Source organism: Agelaius phoeniceus, chromosome 1 (genome assembly GCF_051311805.1).
Source record: "Agelaius phoeniceus isolate bAgePho1 chromosome 1, bAgePho1.hap1, whole genome shotgun sequence".
Taxonomy (NCBI): domain Eukaryota; kingdom Metazoa; phylum Chordata; class Aves; order Passeriformes; family Icteridae; genus Agelaius; species Agelaius phoeniceus.
The window spans coordinates 49,381,303-49,397,746 of NC_135265.1; the positions used below are offsets into that span (position 1 = coordinate 49,381,303).

The 16,444-nt window shown below is 39.3% G+C and overlaps 1 protein-coding gene across 2 annotated transcripts in view; it reads right to left on the reverse strand.

Moving 5' to 3' along the window:
* Nucleotides 1-16,168, reverse strand: part of STAC (SH3 and cysteine rich domain) — a 71,960-nt gene extending 55,792 nt beyond the window's left edge. The window contains exons 1-3 of one of the 2 annotated variants that reach the window (XM_054636453.2): nt 16,114-16,168; nt 15,876-15,966; nt 15,177-15,314 (exon numbers count right to left, since the gene is read on the reverse strand). In XM_054636453.2, coding sequence (XP_054492428.1) covers nt 15,177-15,293 — 117 coding nt within the window. In that variant the 5' untranslated portion in view covers nt 15,294-15,314; nt 15,876-15,966; nt 16,114-16,168. Of the gene's footprint in view, nt 1-14,960; nt 15,107-15,176; nt 15,315-15,875; nt 15,967-16,113 lie in introns of those variants that run through there. The other variant, XM_077178561.1, reaches the window with a different exon arrangement.
* Between the last annotated feature and the right edge of the window lie 276 nt (nt 16,169-16,444).

Consider the following 16,444-nt stretch of genomic DNA (forward strand, 5'->3'; position numbering starts at 1 on the left):
GCATCTCTTTTTTGATAGCTCTTTTCCATTTCAGCTTCTAAATGGAACATTTAGAACCCTTTGGTAACTCCTGATTCAGTCATTTATTAATCTTTGCTGTGGTGGACGTAGCACAATGAAATTTAAGAGATTAAAAGGCTGGGTTTCAGAGTGATGTAAATCCAGGCAGCCCTGCTGAGGTGAAAGAAGCTACACTGGTAACTACCTGCTGAGAGTCTTCCAGATTGATAATAATAGGACCTGAGTTTTGTTTCTTTTCCTTCTCATGAATAATATGGAACAAATGTGATTGTGAATGTAACATTAATCGTCCTTGACTGTATCTCATGTCTGTACCTCTATGAAATGTGCATTTCCCCTGCTGATCTTCTGTCTCAGTATGACACCCTTGGACCTCAAAAAAAAAAACCAAACCCAAAACACAACAGTGTTCTGCTAAAAATGCTGGGCTACCTACAGCAATAATTTCCACTAATATCTTTGATAGATTTTCTTTTCTTTTTTTTTTTCCTTTTATTTTTGTAAACAGAGCTGTTTTATAGTACTTTAAATAGTAGTTTATCTCTTGAAGCAAATATGGAAATTCATCTTGCAGAGAGGCTGATACTAAATGAGGGCAAATTAACGTGAACACCACAACCCACATGCGGAATTATCACATTTGTGTCATCTTAAAACAAAAAAGAAGTCCAAGACCTGCTGGGAGTTGTTACAGTTAATACTCTGTCAGTGTTTCCACTCTTACTTCTGAGGCTCAAAACTTACACTGTTAAAATTGCTTTGCAATGAAAACATGTAAGTGCTCAGCTCTACGACAAAATAATTGTCACTGGGCCAAATCCTAAAGGTCTTTGCTTACTGCTAACTCCCACTGACTTCAGTGAGCATGTATCCTCAGTAAAGGCTCAGGGTTTGGATGGGTTATTGGAGGTTTTTTTGCTGTTTGCATGTTTTGAAATAAAAATATATTTTTTAAGGTTTTATACTGTGTTTTATACTTTAAAATAAAGGATTTCTGTAGGCAGCCTGAAAAAACACCTGGCCACATTTGACATTCTGTTACCTGGCTGACTTTATCTAACTTTTCAATTCCATCCTCTTTTTCTTAAACTACTCTTTTCTAAATTGTGCTGCTCTACAACCAATTATAGCTAGATCCAGGTGACATTATGCTTCTGCTTCTCCTGTCCTTCCTGGACAATTGTATCAATTCATACTTTGTGTGAATATATTCTGTCCAATTCTTGCCTAGCTACTGTGCTTTAACTTTGAGATGATATTATTTTGGTTTTCAGTCAAAGAAGGAGCTAGAACATGAGAAATGCAAGAATTTGGGTGCTGTATGGCCTATCGGCTTAAACGAAGCCCACAGGCCAATATTTTTGTCATACATGATCCCACAGATTTCTTCACTCATTTCTTTGCTGCCTGTTCACAAATAGGGATTCAGATCCAAATTTTAGAATTTTTTTTCATATTTCCATTTAAAACACAACTCCATGAGAGATGGCACAGGAACTTATATCTTACAGAATATTAGCAGTGTTTGCTGGTTCCCTTCCAATTTCATTTTCATGGTTCCCTTCCTCTTCTTGTGCATAGTTTTGCAATCTGGTACCAAATTTGCTGCTTTCTATCTTCCTTTTGCCCCTCCTGAAGACTAACAATGTCTCATTGTGTGAACACTGCTTCTTGCCAGCCAGGGCATTTGGCCACCCTGGCAGCACTGGTTTAGGCACCACAAATCTGACAGGATCCATATGGTCCTGGTGCACATAGCTGCCCTGAAACCACTCTGGCATGAAGTCCTGGATCTGGGGGCAGAGATGATAGCACACAAGGAGCAAAGCAAGTCAATCCTCTGGGTTTCTCCATTCTTTATCTGGGCACCCACAGGGTGTTCTTCATCTTGTATTTTCAGTTCTTAAGTCCTATAGCAGCTACCACATACATAACAAATGCTGTGTCAACTAAATTTTTTTCTACCTTGATAAAATTTTCCTTGTCATTTTTTCTGCATCCAGTTATCTTACTGTCCACCATGACAAAAATATGTTTATTTTCAGATCCAATCCAGATCTGGTACATTTTCCATTAAAGCTCTTCTCAAAGTGCAACTTACAGTATGCATTTATTCCTTTAAACAAATGTACTCTAGTAGCTCTCTAATTTCCAAAAAGCATTCAAAAATTGTTTTTGGGAAAATTATGCTTGTAGTACCAGTTTCCAATGAATCTTCTACTGCTACAGAAAGTTTCTGTCTAACTCTGTCTTTTGTCTGTTATGACTTTTTAGTAATGCCAAGCAAAATCTGCACTGAATGTCCTACATAAAGAATAGGCCAATTCTCCACATGGAAAATCTGTTTAACTTGGTGATGATATTGTCATGCAGATGACACACAGTTAGTTGGCACTTCATGGAGACATTTGAAGGCCTAACCACCACTTCAAGAAGTTGACAATGTAAACACATATATTTGGAGATGTTAATTAGCAGGAGTTGTTAAATATGAGATTTATGATCTATCTTTGACTCCTTTCGCCTCAGGCTAATCCATTTCTTTTATATTTTTTCCTAAACCTCCAAGCTGCTGAACATATCTTCAGCCAGCTACTGTTTCAAGATCAACCCTGCAAAACAAAGCCATTTTATTTTTATCCTCACCAGCTGCACAATTTTCCTTCTCAAATTACCTCTATCAAAATTTCAAGATTATAATGACTGAACTGTGAAAATGTGGTTTCATACTAAGATAGCTGGTTTTGTGTAAAAAGATGGTTACATACAGGATACCATATGTAGAAAAGTAGAGAATATAGCTCTTTCTGAGGTACATTTCATTCTGACTTTTAAGACTTTTTTTAAGTTCCTCAAAACTCTCTAAATTTAAACTGTTGGTAATGAAATCCTGAACACAAACATCTAATAATTGTAATACTGTTTTTGAAGAAAAAGCTTCTAATACTGTCACGATGTTGTGTTCACCTAATAAATGAAGCTTCATAATTTTGGTGTTGCAAGAGAAAAGAGCTGTTGTCATTGAGATATATTACCAATTATTTAATTTAATAAGAGTTACTACTTTGATAGGAAAGTCGGGGATCTTAAAACTGTGAAGCCTTGTCTGACAAAAATAATATCTGTGACTTCAAGAGGAGCAGCATATTGCATGGGGCTGCTTGAGGGATTCAGACAGGCAGGAAAGAAGGGACATAGAAGGAAGAAGAAAGGAAAGTCAAGTTAATAGAGTTTTAAAGAATGGGAATGTGAATCCTATGAAAGTGGGGAGTTTTTCCATGAAAAGATTCCTTTTGTCTCATCTATTCTACTGTTAGAGTAGGTGCAATTCTTGAATTCTTGATATTAGCTGAGTAACACTGACTTATAAGGCATGTGAAATATTACAGCAGAAATACAGTTACTGTCTACTGCTGAACTAAAGAGCAAGTGCAGTGCTAAATTCTGAGATTTATATCCATTTTCTCCCATCAGTTGCTTTTTTTTATATGCAGCAGAGGCTATGTGTGGGATTGTACTGGAGAGATATTAACTCATGGAAAGGAGATTTTTCTTTTTCTAGAATTCAGCAGCTGGTAGTAAAGACAAAATGACATTACCTCTATTGCTACTTTGGGAATATTGTATTTATTACAGTGTGTTCCCTACAATGCCAGAAAAAAAAATGGGCTAGCTTTCTCATCTTGTTTAAAAAAGAACTGATGCTTTTTTGACTGGACTGAGTGGCTACTTCTTATGGCCAGCATCTAGTGATAGATGCATTCTCCTCTGAGAAAAATCACTCCATTCAGATTTTTTCATTTAAGGTTTGAATGTCATTTTTTTGGACCTTTATGAAATGTTTTTAATTTTTCTACATTCTAGAAGGATTCAGGTAGGTCTATTACAGCTGCTGGCATTCATATTAGCTTTGATAATTTCTAAGGAAGATGTCCAGAGCATTTTTCTTGGATGCCAGGCAGGTACTGCTAAAAAAAGCCAGTGCTGTTGAAGAGCAGAATTGCAGCCTGAAGAGGTCTGTGGGAACCTAAGCTTCTGGGGAAGGCAGGAGCTCAAAAGATTTTTCAGCAGCAGTGCACTTGAAAAGGGCTGCTTTGAGTAGCACTGGCCCTCAGTTACCTACCCCAAAAGGAGGGGGAAAGATGGGGAAACTAGGAAGAGGGCTTTATTTCTTCTCCATAAGGAATATTTTGTATTACCTTATTGTTCAGGTTTTAAATTTGTGTATAGTTTCCTGCATAGACATATAAAGACACGATGAGGTTACATCAAGGGGTAAATAGCTATCCACACACAAGGATAAAACTAGAATATGTGAGGAGGTTAAATGCAACTGAAGGCATTCCTCTGTGAATAATGCAAGTACAGCTTGAGTATAGGTGAAAGGGAAAGTACAAACTGTGGGGTTTGCTTTTTTCCCAAGAGTACTTATGGCCTGAGCATTAGCATCCACACAGTGTTTATGAAAGGTCCTTTTCCCTAACAGAAGAACCACCATCCATTTTCTTAACAGAAATATCTAAATTTGGCTAAGCCTGGAAACATGGAAGCTTTTCCTGTAAAGACTCATGTATCAGAGAGCCTGGTCATGGTTTAAAGCATTAGTGTGAGAACAGGAGCAAAGAAGGAAGAAAGAGTCATTGAAAGGCAGAGTGTGAGTGGGTGAGGTAGCACAAAAGTTAACTGGATCTTTAATGGTCAGGAGGATGATCACAGCAGTCAGATCTACCTCCTGGAGCTGCCATTATAAGCAGCTTTAGGAGGTAGATCTAACTTCTGTGAACCTGCCAAAGACTCCTGCGTGCCCATACTTCGTGAAACTGGTACATGATTCATCTTGTGGCTACAGCTTAACAGCAGCACTTCACACTCTGAAGCCTGGACAGGCTCACACTTTTCTCTCTCTTTCTCATAGGTGCATAACTTCCCATTATAGGACTGTCTGCAAACAGCAGTTTCGCTTAGCAAAAATTTTCGACGTTTGAATGATTTTGTTCTGCGTTGGCATAAAAAAAAAACCCCAACTGCAGCTTTTCAGAATGTCTTTGAGAGGCCTGTGGGCAGGAGAAGGGAAAGTCAGACAGACTAGCCATGCAGGGGGACAGACAGCTGACCAGTATTTGTAGGCAAGGTTCAAGACCTCACTCTGACAGAATCTCAGTGGTGCTCACCTCACTTAAATTTGAGCTTTTAACTCAGCTGTAGCTGCCTACTCTGGTCAATAGAAAAAAGATTTCTGCTCAGAGAGGCTAATTTAGATCACACAAAGCAGGCTTTTCCTCAAAGTCACCTTTGATAAAACAGTTTTGGTCTGTGTTCCATTTATAACAGAGGAGGACTGAACTACTAACTTACCTGCCTATAGTTGGTCTCTAATTACAGGTGAGGGTGTACAATGTAACCTGGGATGCATTTTTCCCTCCTCTTTTGTCTGGAAATTTCACTTGCAATCAGGGAAAGCAATTAGCAAAAGTTTACACAATTAAGAAACTGAACAAATTGTCAGAACCAGATGTTTTGACATTGAAAAAGAAGCAGTAAGTGCTTTTTTTTTAAAAGCACTCCAGAAGCATGTATTTCACTGGAATGCTTGTTATCAGAAATATTTGGCAACTCATTACAAGTCACCTTATGTTTATTTGTAAATTATTCCTTAATTAGATAATTTAAATTAAAAGATGTGTGAACATAAGTGAGAAATTATCTAATACCACTTATAAATAATATAAATAAGTACACTAAGAGATACAACAAAAATTGTATATGCCAGGTCCTTGAGTTGACTAATACTAGCTGATAAGAATAAGTGCATTTTGGGCCTGAAACCTCTTAACAACTGGATTCTCAATTTAACTGCACAGCAGTCAGGGACACTGACAAGTTTACCATGCTGAATGTTTTGTTCACTTGTGAGCATAGAGATGCCCAGTCCAGGGCTGTTTCTCACTGTATGCACAAAGGCAAGAGAGGCTGGGTCAGGGCTTTTAGACTCTCATTTCAGTCACAAGATATTTTGATTTTGGGAACCACAGAATTTAAACTGGCAGGGAAAACACTGGCAAATCAATGACAAATAGTACACCTATATAAGTGACAGTTTAGAAGGTGACTTGTTTGCATTGTGCCAGAAATCTGACCCTTCCTTTGGTTGACAAAAGCTGATGTCTCCCTCCGCTATGAATGGGTAATTTTTGCAAAAAAAAAAAAAAAAAAAAAAAAAAGAAGAAATTGAATACTGAGATAGCAGGCATTTGTCTGTAAGACCACATTTAACAGTATTTGCTATATCAATCTGTCAGGTTGACTTTGCCCTCTCACCTGTAGCTGTGCCTCCAAAGCATACATTTCTTTGTCTTACTCTGATGAATAAGTGAAAAAAAATTCTAAATGCAGATTTTAATAGCTCTGTGAATACCAGTTTATAGTATTTTTTCTCCTTTCTTAGTTAAGCCTAATCATCAGTTACTGTAGGTCAGCTTCATTTTCCTTTTCTGTTCAGAATACTAGACTGCCAAAATGATCTTCATTAATAAAACAATGCATGTGTGGCATTTTAATAAAGCTTTCAAATGGCACTCAGAGACAGAGCATATTATGTCTACAAAAAAGAAAAGCATTAAAGTTGTTGCTGTTACTTGCCTAAAGGACTGCAATTCCATATTGAACTTGCAGCCTCCTGTGGCTGGGAAATACCTCTGTCTCACAATTATTCATGCTATGGTATTTTTAACACCAGTGCAGCCCCTAAACAGTAACACTTTCATTTGACAGTACTTAGCAAACCACTCTCATTACTTAAAAACTGGTCAGCTAAGAAATGCTGACCTGTCAGGGAGAAAAATTCCATGAGCCTCTAGTAATGTGAGACTACAGACATGAAACTCATTTTATTTTAATAAATAAGAAGATGGGCAAGCCATTTGTCACATTTAACTGCTGATGTCAGAGACCAAAGAAATCTGTTATTAAGACATCCATGGTAAATACATTTTACAGGGTTCCTGAGTTAAATTCCCTGACAAGGAGCATTTACTCTCTCAATTGTTCTACTGAATCAAAGGGAGTTTCCTCCAACAGAGGCATATGTCAAAGGCAAACAAATTCATCATTTCAGTCACTCACACATAGATTTCTCATTTTCACAGCTGGTCCTCTTTGCTAATGAACATGCAAGGTTTGCTTATGCTTCAGCACTTTCCTGGGAAATGCTTATTTAACACTGAATGACTGCTTGCCTATGCAACTGGAAGTTGTGCAGGACTGAGTACTGTGTTAAGAATATTCAACTCACACTCACATCTGAAAGCCTAGTCTTCTGCCTGACAAACATGAGTATAAATTTATCAAATATGCAATCTTATACCCATCAGGAGTATGCTGCAATGGGTCCTAGGCAGTAGGCAAAATCCCTGTCCTACAAAGAATTACAGTTTTCTATCAAATGGTTAGAACTTGCATTTAAATTAAATAAAGTGCGCAGGAAAAATGAACCTCTAAGCCATGTTTTGGATTTCAAAAATCCAAAACTGGTGTGCTCCATTACCCTGAAGAAATTTCAGGCCTTCAGCACTCTCAGATACTTAGAGGCATATTTTAGACCGTGTCACTCTTTGGAGTGTGACACAGAAGGACCCAAACTTTTAACAGCAGAGCTGTCTTGAATGTACTTGGATGGGCAAGAGACATATAATTTCTCCAAAGCTGTTACTACTAATACGAATGCTATGAAATGAAGATAAATGAAAAGACTCTGTGACACACACAATGTGTGCTCTTGGAAAACTGCATGAAAATAGTTACCTCAAAAAGGAAATTTGGACTAAGAAAAGAGTCTACAAAGAAGGTGGGGAAGGGAACAAGAGAAACCAAAAAAGTAAAACAAATGCTTTGGAAATTGAACTGGATCTTTCAAGCACAGTTCTTTAGGTCAAAAGATATTAATTGTCAAGAAAAGCTGACTCCTTTGAAAATGTATTTTAGTAGATGTCAATGGACAGCTTTGGGCCAGGGAAAGAAAAAGAAGAAAAAGGCTATGGTACAGTAAGGACAGGATAAAAGGCGGGTTTGGACCTTCAGCAAGCACTTCAGCTTACCTTCTTCCCAGAACCGTGATCCTGGGGAAAAACAACTGAAACAACAGGAAAGAGATTACAGAAATTTATGGCACGGCATTAAAAAAACAGTTCAATGTGTCTGTTGAGGTGAAAGGGAAAAAAGAAACTAGTTAAGCTCTGTTATTAAATTTTACTTTGAAAGTCTAGAAAGAAGTTTCCTTAATATGCTTTATCAAGACAGAAATGATGTAAAGTGAAATGGAGCTCTCTGTTGAGAAGCAGGAAATGTGATCACAGCAAATACAGATTTGTAGATCTGACCTCAACAGAATTTGACAAAACCAAATCAAAATGAAATAATAAAAAAAGAGAAATCTTTCTAGACCAGTTGTAATGAACAAGATGAACAATTTTCTAGAGCATTTTCTAGAAAATGTATGACTGTGTCTACTTGGATTTCATTTAAATTATTGAATATGTTGCTGAAAGGGAATCTATTAGCCAAGACACAAAAGGAAGAAAGTTGTAAATAAGTTTTATGGAAAGTTCAGTGGGAGATGGATACTGTTGAAATGAGAGGTTGAGGGCTGGTCATTGGTGGAGTTCTTCAAAGAACAGCACTGACATAGTTTTAGGGTCAATATTGCTCTCTCTACTTTTATTACTGGATTTTTTGCAAAGATTACACAGGCCATAAGGCCATTTCCCTCTGGCATTGTTGAGGAGTGCATTTAGCACAGACAGCTCTGTGTGTGCAGCTGCAGACTGAGCTCTGGGTGGCAGGACTCCAGGCAAGACTGTGAACTGATGACCCTTTGCATAACAAAGGGTATGGGGACCTGTGGCACAGCCTGGTGATCAGACACAGAGACATGGCAGGGCTGAGGACACCAGGCTTTCCCAGGCTTATCTTTAAAGGTGTAAACCCCCAGGGTTTCCTTGGTTTGGGGTCCCACCTTGGAGGCAACCTCTTCAAGATGTTTTTTGCTATTGCACCGTGATTAAATTTTTTTAAGGATCGAACTATCTGGAAATGTGCTATGGGAAATCTGGGGTCAGGTGGGTAAGGAACCCCGGTGTGACTGTGTGAGTGTGGGATGGGAAGCTGGGAAGAGGCCTTGGTCCCAACTTGGGTGGTCCAAGAGGGACTGTGCAAGAGCAACTCCTGGATGGTCAGACAGGGACGCTTCTTTAACATGAGGTGGGAAGCATCATCACATATGAAGAGGTCTTGGTCTTGAGGGATGGAGTCAGGGAAATGTGATGAAGTTCAGCCCTCGAAATGCCAACTTCTGTGCCAGAGACCTGATTCACACCACTGCAGATGAGGACAGACAAATGTATCCTGCCTGGATCCCCTGGAAATTCCAGAAAAATAGAATGGAGACCTCTGCTTCACCAAGGGGTGACTATGAGACACAAAGGTTAGAAGCAAGGTTTCTGGGAATTAATGATACTGTGCAAGCTCTCAGAGAATAACATGCACAAACTTACTCTTTTTCAAGAAAGATTATTCAATACTGAAATGGGGGCACTGCTCTGCTACCAGAATGAGATGAAGAATAGAGAGTTCATTTTATGTCAGCCCAGATTATTTAGTATAAAAATTAAAGGTTGGTAAGAGATTTGAAAGTCTATTATGTGAAACCTGCACCAAGAATGGAAAGGAGATATTTAAACTAAAGCAATATTACTAAAATTACAATGCCATACGAACTGGCAAAAAATAAATGTATGCTGGAATTAGAAGAGGATAAAGCATAGAGGATATCCCTTAGCCATTTTTAGACCATACAGGTGTTGGCAAAGTATTTTAAAAGTAGTGGTAAAAGCTGAATTCAATAGAATTACTTTATGAAGAGGAATACAGTGTAAGAGACTGGACCGTGGACTGAACTCTCTTCCAGCTGTCTAAATAATTTGTTTTGTTTCAGTGAAAATTTGCAATATTTTAAAAATCCATTTGTTTTTTACTTACCACACCAGATTTCAGTCGAGCCATTTTTAGTTGTAGAAATGTAATAGAGGTCTTCTCCATTTTGACACCATTGAAAGTGTGAATAGAATGAACCGATCACATTTCTACTTTGTCTTAGATATCTCAAAGTACCTAGAAACTTATCTGACATATATATCAAAGTAAAAACAATATCAGAGAGTTTCAATCAGAACAAGAAGAAGAAAGAAAAGTCAAAATAAGTGTAAACACAAGAATGAGTCTGCTGAGGAGACATTGATTGGTTAGAGTATTACTTTCCTGCTTTAATGAAACTTTCCTTTATATAATTTGTTGCAAAACATGTAAAAATACTTAAAGCAATTTCTTTCCCTTAGTCTTACCTTCACAGCATGTACTCACCATTTGACACAGAGGCATGGAAGTAACACTGAGAAGGAAAACTGTTCTTTCTTCCCCTTTCATGGGATGTTTTAAAGCTGTTTGGTATTCCTTTGAAGACTAGAGCACCAGTTTACATGCTGGGTATTTATCACTGGTGTGGAGGGTGAAACACTAACTGCACACCATACTCCCTGCCCTTTTGAAATATTGATGAGTAACCATCTATGCAGCCTCATAAAGTATTAACTCTTTAAGTGGGGAAGATCTCTGCTTAACAGCATAGCACAAGTTCTAAGTGATTTAAATGCCACACAACCCAAAGAGTTTCAAGCTGTTTATGTTAGTTCAATATCCAATATTAACACCTGGTTTTGAACCTCAAGTAAGCAGTATTGCTCTATTGATCCAGCAAGACAGGTATGTAAGTCCAGTCTTTGTGATAGATGTGGAGATATTCATAAATGAAGTTCACATCTTGAACTTCAATGCTTAATCGTTTTATTGGCTTCCTACTCTTTTCAACTTCCATTTTATGTACTGCCTATCAGGCTAGCTCGTGTTGGAACTACTGCTGCATCTCCTGAATTGTCATACCTGAATTTGAAGATAATGGTCTGCATTTCCCTGAATATTGTCCACTAGGTAGTCAGTGTGTCTAAAAGAGTCAGATTGAGGCTGACTCATTTATTTTTTGAAATACATAGTCCAGATACCATATATATTTGGATATCTAATTTATCTTTTTTTCTTCAATTTTTTTAGGTGCTCAAATTACCAAGCTGACCTGAGCGTGAGCAACTTCTTCGACCCGTGAATTTGTGGTTCAGAGGAAAATTCTGAATCCTTTCAAACATGTGTGATTACAGTACAACACAATTATAGCTGTATTTTAGCAAATACAGTAGACAGAAATGGGAAAACTGTGGGAAAAAAATTTGGTCTTCACAGAAATCCATCAATATTTTCAAACAAGTAACTTTTACATGACAGATTGCCTACTGTGGTAGGGGTCAGACTTAATAAACCCTTCTGAGGTATATGAGAAAGCCTGAAAGACTTTTAACATATTGACATGGAACTCTAATAGCTTGAAGATCAGCAGTGCTAATCTACCCTAGTGGCACTAGGTCAAGCATTGTAGATGCTCAGGCGCCCCCTAAAACTTAAATTGCTAAAGGAATTTTCAAATATAACCCTATTTCCTAGGAATACCCCAGCCATTGCTCACAGAAGATTGATAGCAACTTGATTCATAACTAAAGAAATGAGCAGAAGTGGGTTCTTTCCTCTTCATATACAAATGCCAGTAAGGTAAAACAAGAATAAAGTTAATAATAAAGAATTATGTGCCAGCTACACTAAAACACAAAGAAATCATGCCATGTGTAGGGTTCCTTTCTTTGGATACATACTTATTCAAATTTTAGTTTTCTTTACAAAATTCCAAGGTACATTTAGATAAAACACATCAGGAATATGATCTCTACTTCCACTAGATTTCTGCTTATATTGCTAAGTTAGTGGTTAAATAAATATGCAATATGTCTTTAATTGCTACCATCCAGAAGAAATTTTCCCTCAGGATTCATTAACTAATGATTTCCTCCCTTGCTGAGTTGTAGATTTACAAAAGACTTTGGCAAACTAGTAATTTGCTCTCTTGGAAACCAGATGTAAATGTCCCAAACAGGTGGGAGCCATAACTACAACTACATAAATGTAAAAAATTTAGCAATTGCATGTATTTGTATGGTACCCTCCTAAAGTCATTCTCCTGATAAACTTTAAAGTATCCACTCAAGTCATACTGAGGTGTGAAGTAAATGTTTTCAAGAGCTAATAAATCAGTTTTATAAATTAATTATTAGTTTTGCAAGATTCTTAGCCTCTCAGGCTTTAGGGTTTTTAGCACAGTAGCAGTACATACAGTACCACAGGATGGTTCTTTCAACAGCCAGGGTGTGCTCACCTGCAGCTAGGCTCCTAATCCACAGGAAAAGCTGGAGGGAGGCTTTAGCATGTGTTTAAGAGTGAGCTGCTTTCCTGCAACAGAGGTGTGTGGCTAACACGAGAGTCATCCTTCCAAATTTCAGCTCCTTGGTGGCAGCCTGAAGTTCTGCCTCTCAAACTCAGCTCTAGTCAGAAGTTGCAGTACCTGCTCTCTGTTTTCTTCTAAGTACACTCTGGAGGGTGAGAGATAAAACTCATTTCTGGACTTTAATATGAGCAGGGATTATGTGCCACCAATGTCTATGATTACACTGGACTGGATGAAGCTTGCAGCTATTAGTTCTACATCATTTTTTCAAAATTGCTTTTCTGCTGAAGTGTTTTCAAAGGCATTTTGAAGGTTGCTATTATCCATGTTGGTTCTCTTTGTATATTTGGAGTCATAATAAGTGGAGTGTTTTGCCACAGAAAAAAAAATCTGTCAAGTTGAAGTGTTTTGTCACAGAAAAAAGTTGTTCTGGCCTAATTAGATACTGCACAAACAGTTTTGCAGTAAATGCAGCAGACATGAACTTGTTAACATGGGTGCAGAGAGTTCCTGAAGAAAGCCTAGTTTCCTGTGAATGACAGGATAGCTCCCTCAGCATGGGACACCACAGGATAAAAGCACTGACCTATGCTTCTGTCAGACTCTAGTTTCTGAAGCACCTTAGGAGTTATCTTAGAAAATAAAAAAACCAAGATCAAGCATAAACAATATCTTTATGAAATCACAGGATTTTTTCCATCCTCCTGTTTCCTTGGACCAAAAAAAGAAAGCTTATTACCCCAGTAATCAGAAGACTCTTTTGACTCTATCTATTGCAATGACAAGACATCATTCTATCTGATCATATTTGCAGTTCTAAAATGTGAATACACAGATTATTAGTTTACTAAGAATATCTCTATCCAAGTAATGGAATCAACTGCATGGTCATAGCTTTTGCCCATTCCAGTGGATTGCTTCAAATGCTCAAAGACTGAAAAAAATTGATGATGATAATGTTTGATTATAAACTAGTTTGCAGCCTATTTGTTCTCTGTCCAGATGTGCCCAGTTCCTGTTGTCATCCTTGGAAGCACATGGGTGCACAAACAGCAAGAGGGAACCCTCTGAGCAGCTCTTCACTTTCCCTGAGTTTTGGATCCATGCCAGTCTGTTTCGGGAAGAGCATTCCGTGACCCAGCGGGAGAGTCCCTCAAGCACCGTTGTTACCAAGTGGCACATGGAGCTCCTGAGCCATTCTGGCACAGGGTGAGGATCCCAGCTGGGATCACAGGGAGCACACAGCCCACCAGGCCCCATGCACAGCCCACAACACTTGAGCAGCTGATGCTGGCAGGGCACTGAAGGCTGCAGGTACTTTTGGGACCTCACTAGAGGCAAAGCTTTCCACTGCCCATATAACACTTCAGTAATTCCAGAGAAGTGGACTCAGGGGGGTGGGATTTAGGTACAGTATCCTTTTAGAGCCCGGGCTTATACCAATAATTCCATTTACATTTCATTTTCCATGAACCAGGGAGACTCCAGTAGAGCTAAATGGGTATAGTGAATACTGTATGCTATTATTACTGGAAAAGCTCTTCTCTTTTAAAGAGGTTGTATCACACAGGGAATACCTCAGCTCTCCTCCTTAGAGTACAGCTTCTAAATAAATATATAAAATAAAGAAGCCTAAAGCCCGCGTCAAAACTCTACCCACACACACGGATAATTTGAACTCACTCTCTGGAAAGTGGAAAGCTGTAACTGCACAATAATGTAGCAGTCTTTCTATATTAGACCCAGGCAGCCACTGCCTTTCAACTCAGGCCAGCACAAGAGCTTCCCTGTCAAGCAGCTGTTTTGCTCACACCTCCTGAAGCTTTACCCACCTGTAAGCTCCTAGTGACAAGATCCCCCCATTTTTACATGTTTACACAGCATCACTATGAAGTTCAGAGAAAAATCTGTCAGGTGCTATCATGGTATCAATCACAAGTAAGAGAGGATCAGTGAAAGCATATTATCCAAGTCAGCTGCAAGGAACTTTCATTATGTAAGGTTACTACTTTGCCTTTTGCTTCTCTGTCTTCCAAGTAACAGCCTGGCAGCCAGAAAAACTTTTCACATGCAAGTCAATTAAAAATTCAGAGGCCATGCCATTTGAGCCGAAAGTTGATTTTCAGTAAGGTAAATTGAACCACATTGAAAAAGAAACAGAAAAAAGGCTGTGAAAACAAAAATCCTTTTCTTTCTGATGTACATGCATTGTGATAAAGCTGTGACTTATGTCCTGTTTTAAGAGACTCATTAAACAGTGAAAGTTCACTGATGAGTGCCAGAGAAGTAAAGTCAGGTGAAATACCCCAAGCCTCCAGACAAAATTATTTTCTCTGAACCTTTGAGGAAAATCAATTTTTCCAACAAAAACCCTTTAAGTGATCTGATACTTGGTGTGAAAATAGCTAACACTGCACATTGACAGCGATCCCCTCCCTGAGCCCCGTCACTACCCCAGGATGTTACCGTAACAAGGAGAAGAAAACACAGGCAAAAATCCACAAACCCAAACATGTCAGAAGGCAGGTATTTTCCCAGCTCAGACTCCTGAGGTGACAGGCAGAATTCAGAAGCAGGAGCGTTGGAGCAGGCACCGCAGTCAGAGGTGGCTCATTGCACTCTGCCGCTGATCCTGGCACAGGGCTCCAAATGAAAATCAAAGCAATACATCTCTTTTCAAAACAAAGAAAGAGGGAAAAAAAAAATCTCATTCTCTGAGTACCTTTGATTCCTGGCTGGTAGTTGATGCTGGAGAGGGGGGCTGCTCTGTGCTCTCCACTTCATTCTCTTTCTCCACACTGTCCACGCTGACTTCAGTCGTGCTGCTCGGAGGAATCATTTTACCTCTAAAACACCGCTACTATCAGGGAAAAAAAAAAGCTACAGATGGTTCTTGCTTCTTTTCATTTAGCGTCCTCTGTCTTCTCTGCTCTTCTAGAGCAAATGAACTCCGATCGCTTGGTTTCACTATATTTGCCAGACTAGAATTCTCTGGATTTTCTTTTTTTTCCCCCTTCTCCTCCTCCTCCTTCCCCTCCTTCCTCCCTCCCCTTTCCTATGCGATTGTGCTGCGAGGGAGTAAGTTATCGATGGCTCTGTAGGTCAGTTGTGTGCCTGCTTTTCCCCGATACTCCTCCCCTCCATATGAAGCCTGGAGGTGTGGAGCAGCGTCGTGACCGCCAGCCCCACAATCAGAGGGGAAGCAGTAAGCCCAAGCCACAAACACACAGACAGAGACACACACACACAGACACACACACGCACGGCACTGGAGGGAGGAGTTGTATTTCTAATGCTGTGAATAGCTCTGGAGGAGCATGTGCTGTCATAGTAGTGAAAGAAAGTAACGTGTGCATGCACATGCACACACACACACACACACAGAGCCAGGCAGTGTATATGAGATTTGGAAGCATTTTACCTTTTAACAGACTGGTGAAGACAGAGTTGAAGGGTATCCTTATATTCTTTCATGTCTTTCACTGAAGAAAAGGAAGCCCAGCAAAAGGGTTCTAGAAAAAGAAGAGGAAAATTACTCTTTTTCCTTGTCCCAGAGAAGATTATTTAAAATCCTAGCTATTCAGTGTCTCTAAGGCTCCCACCTTGCCCACATCCCAAACTTGCTAGCAAATGACAAGACAGAGTCAGAGGAGTGTTACCTGTGGATCCACGTGTTCCTTGCTCCCCTCCCAGGCAGGGAAGCCCCGCTCTGAGGCATGCACACGCAATCTGGGTCATCTGGAGCTCCCACTATCATGCACATACTATACCTGTAGGTTGTCATAGTGATAACACTCCATCAGGCAGCAGCAGAGCAGAGGCAGCCATTGGGAAGAGCCTGTTGGCTTCCCCCAGTGCCGTCATTCCTGAGGATGCAGCACCTGAAGTCACGCTTGGGTCTGCAGTACTGCTGGCAGAAGGTCAGCATGACTTTGCTGTCTGCCTCAGATTGCTTTATATTGCTTCAGGTTTTGCCTCTGATTTAAATCT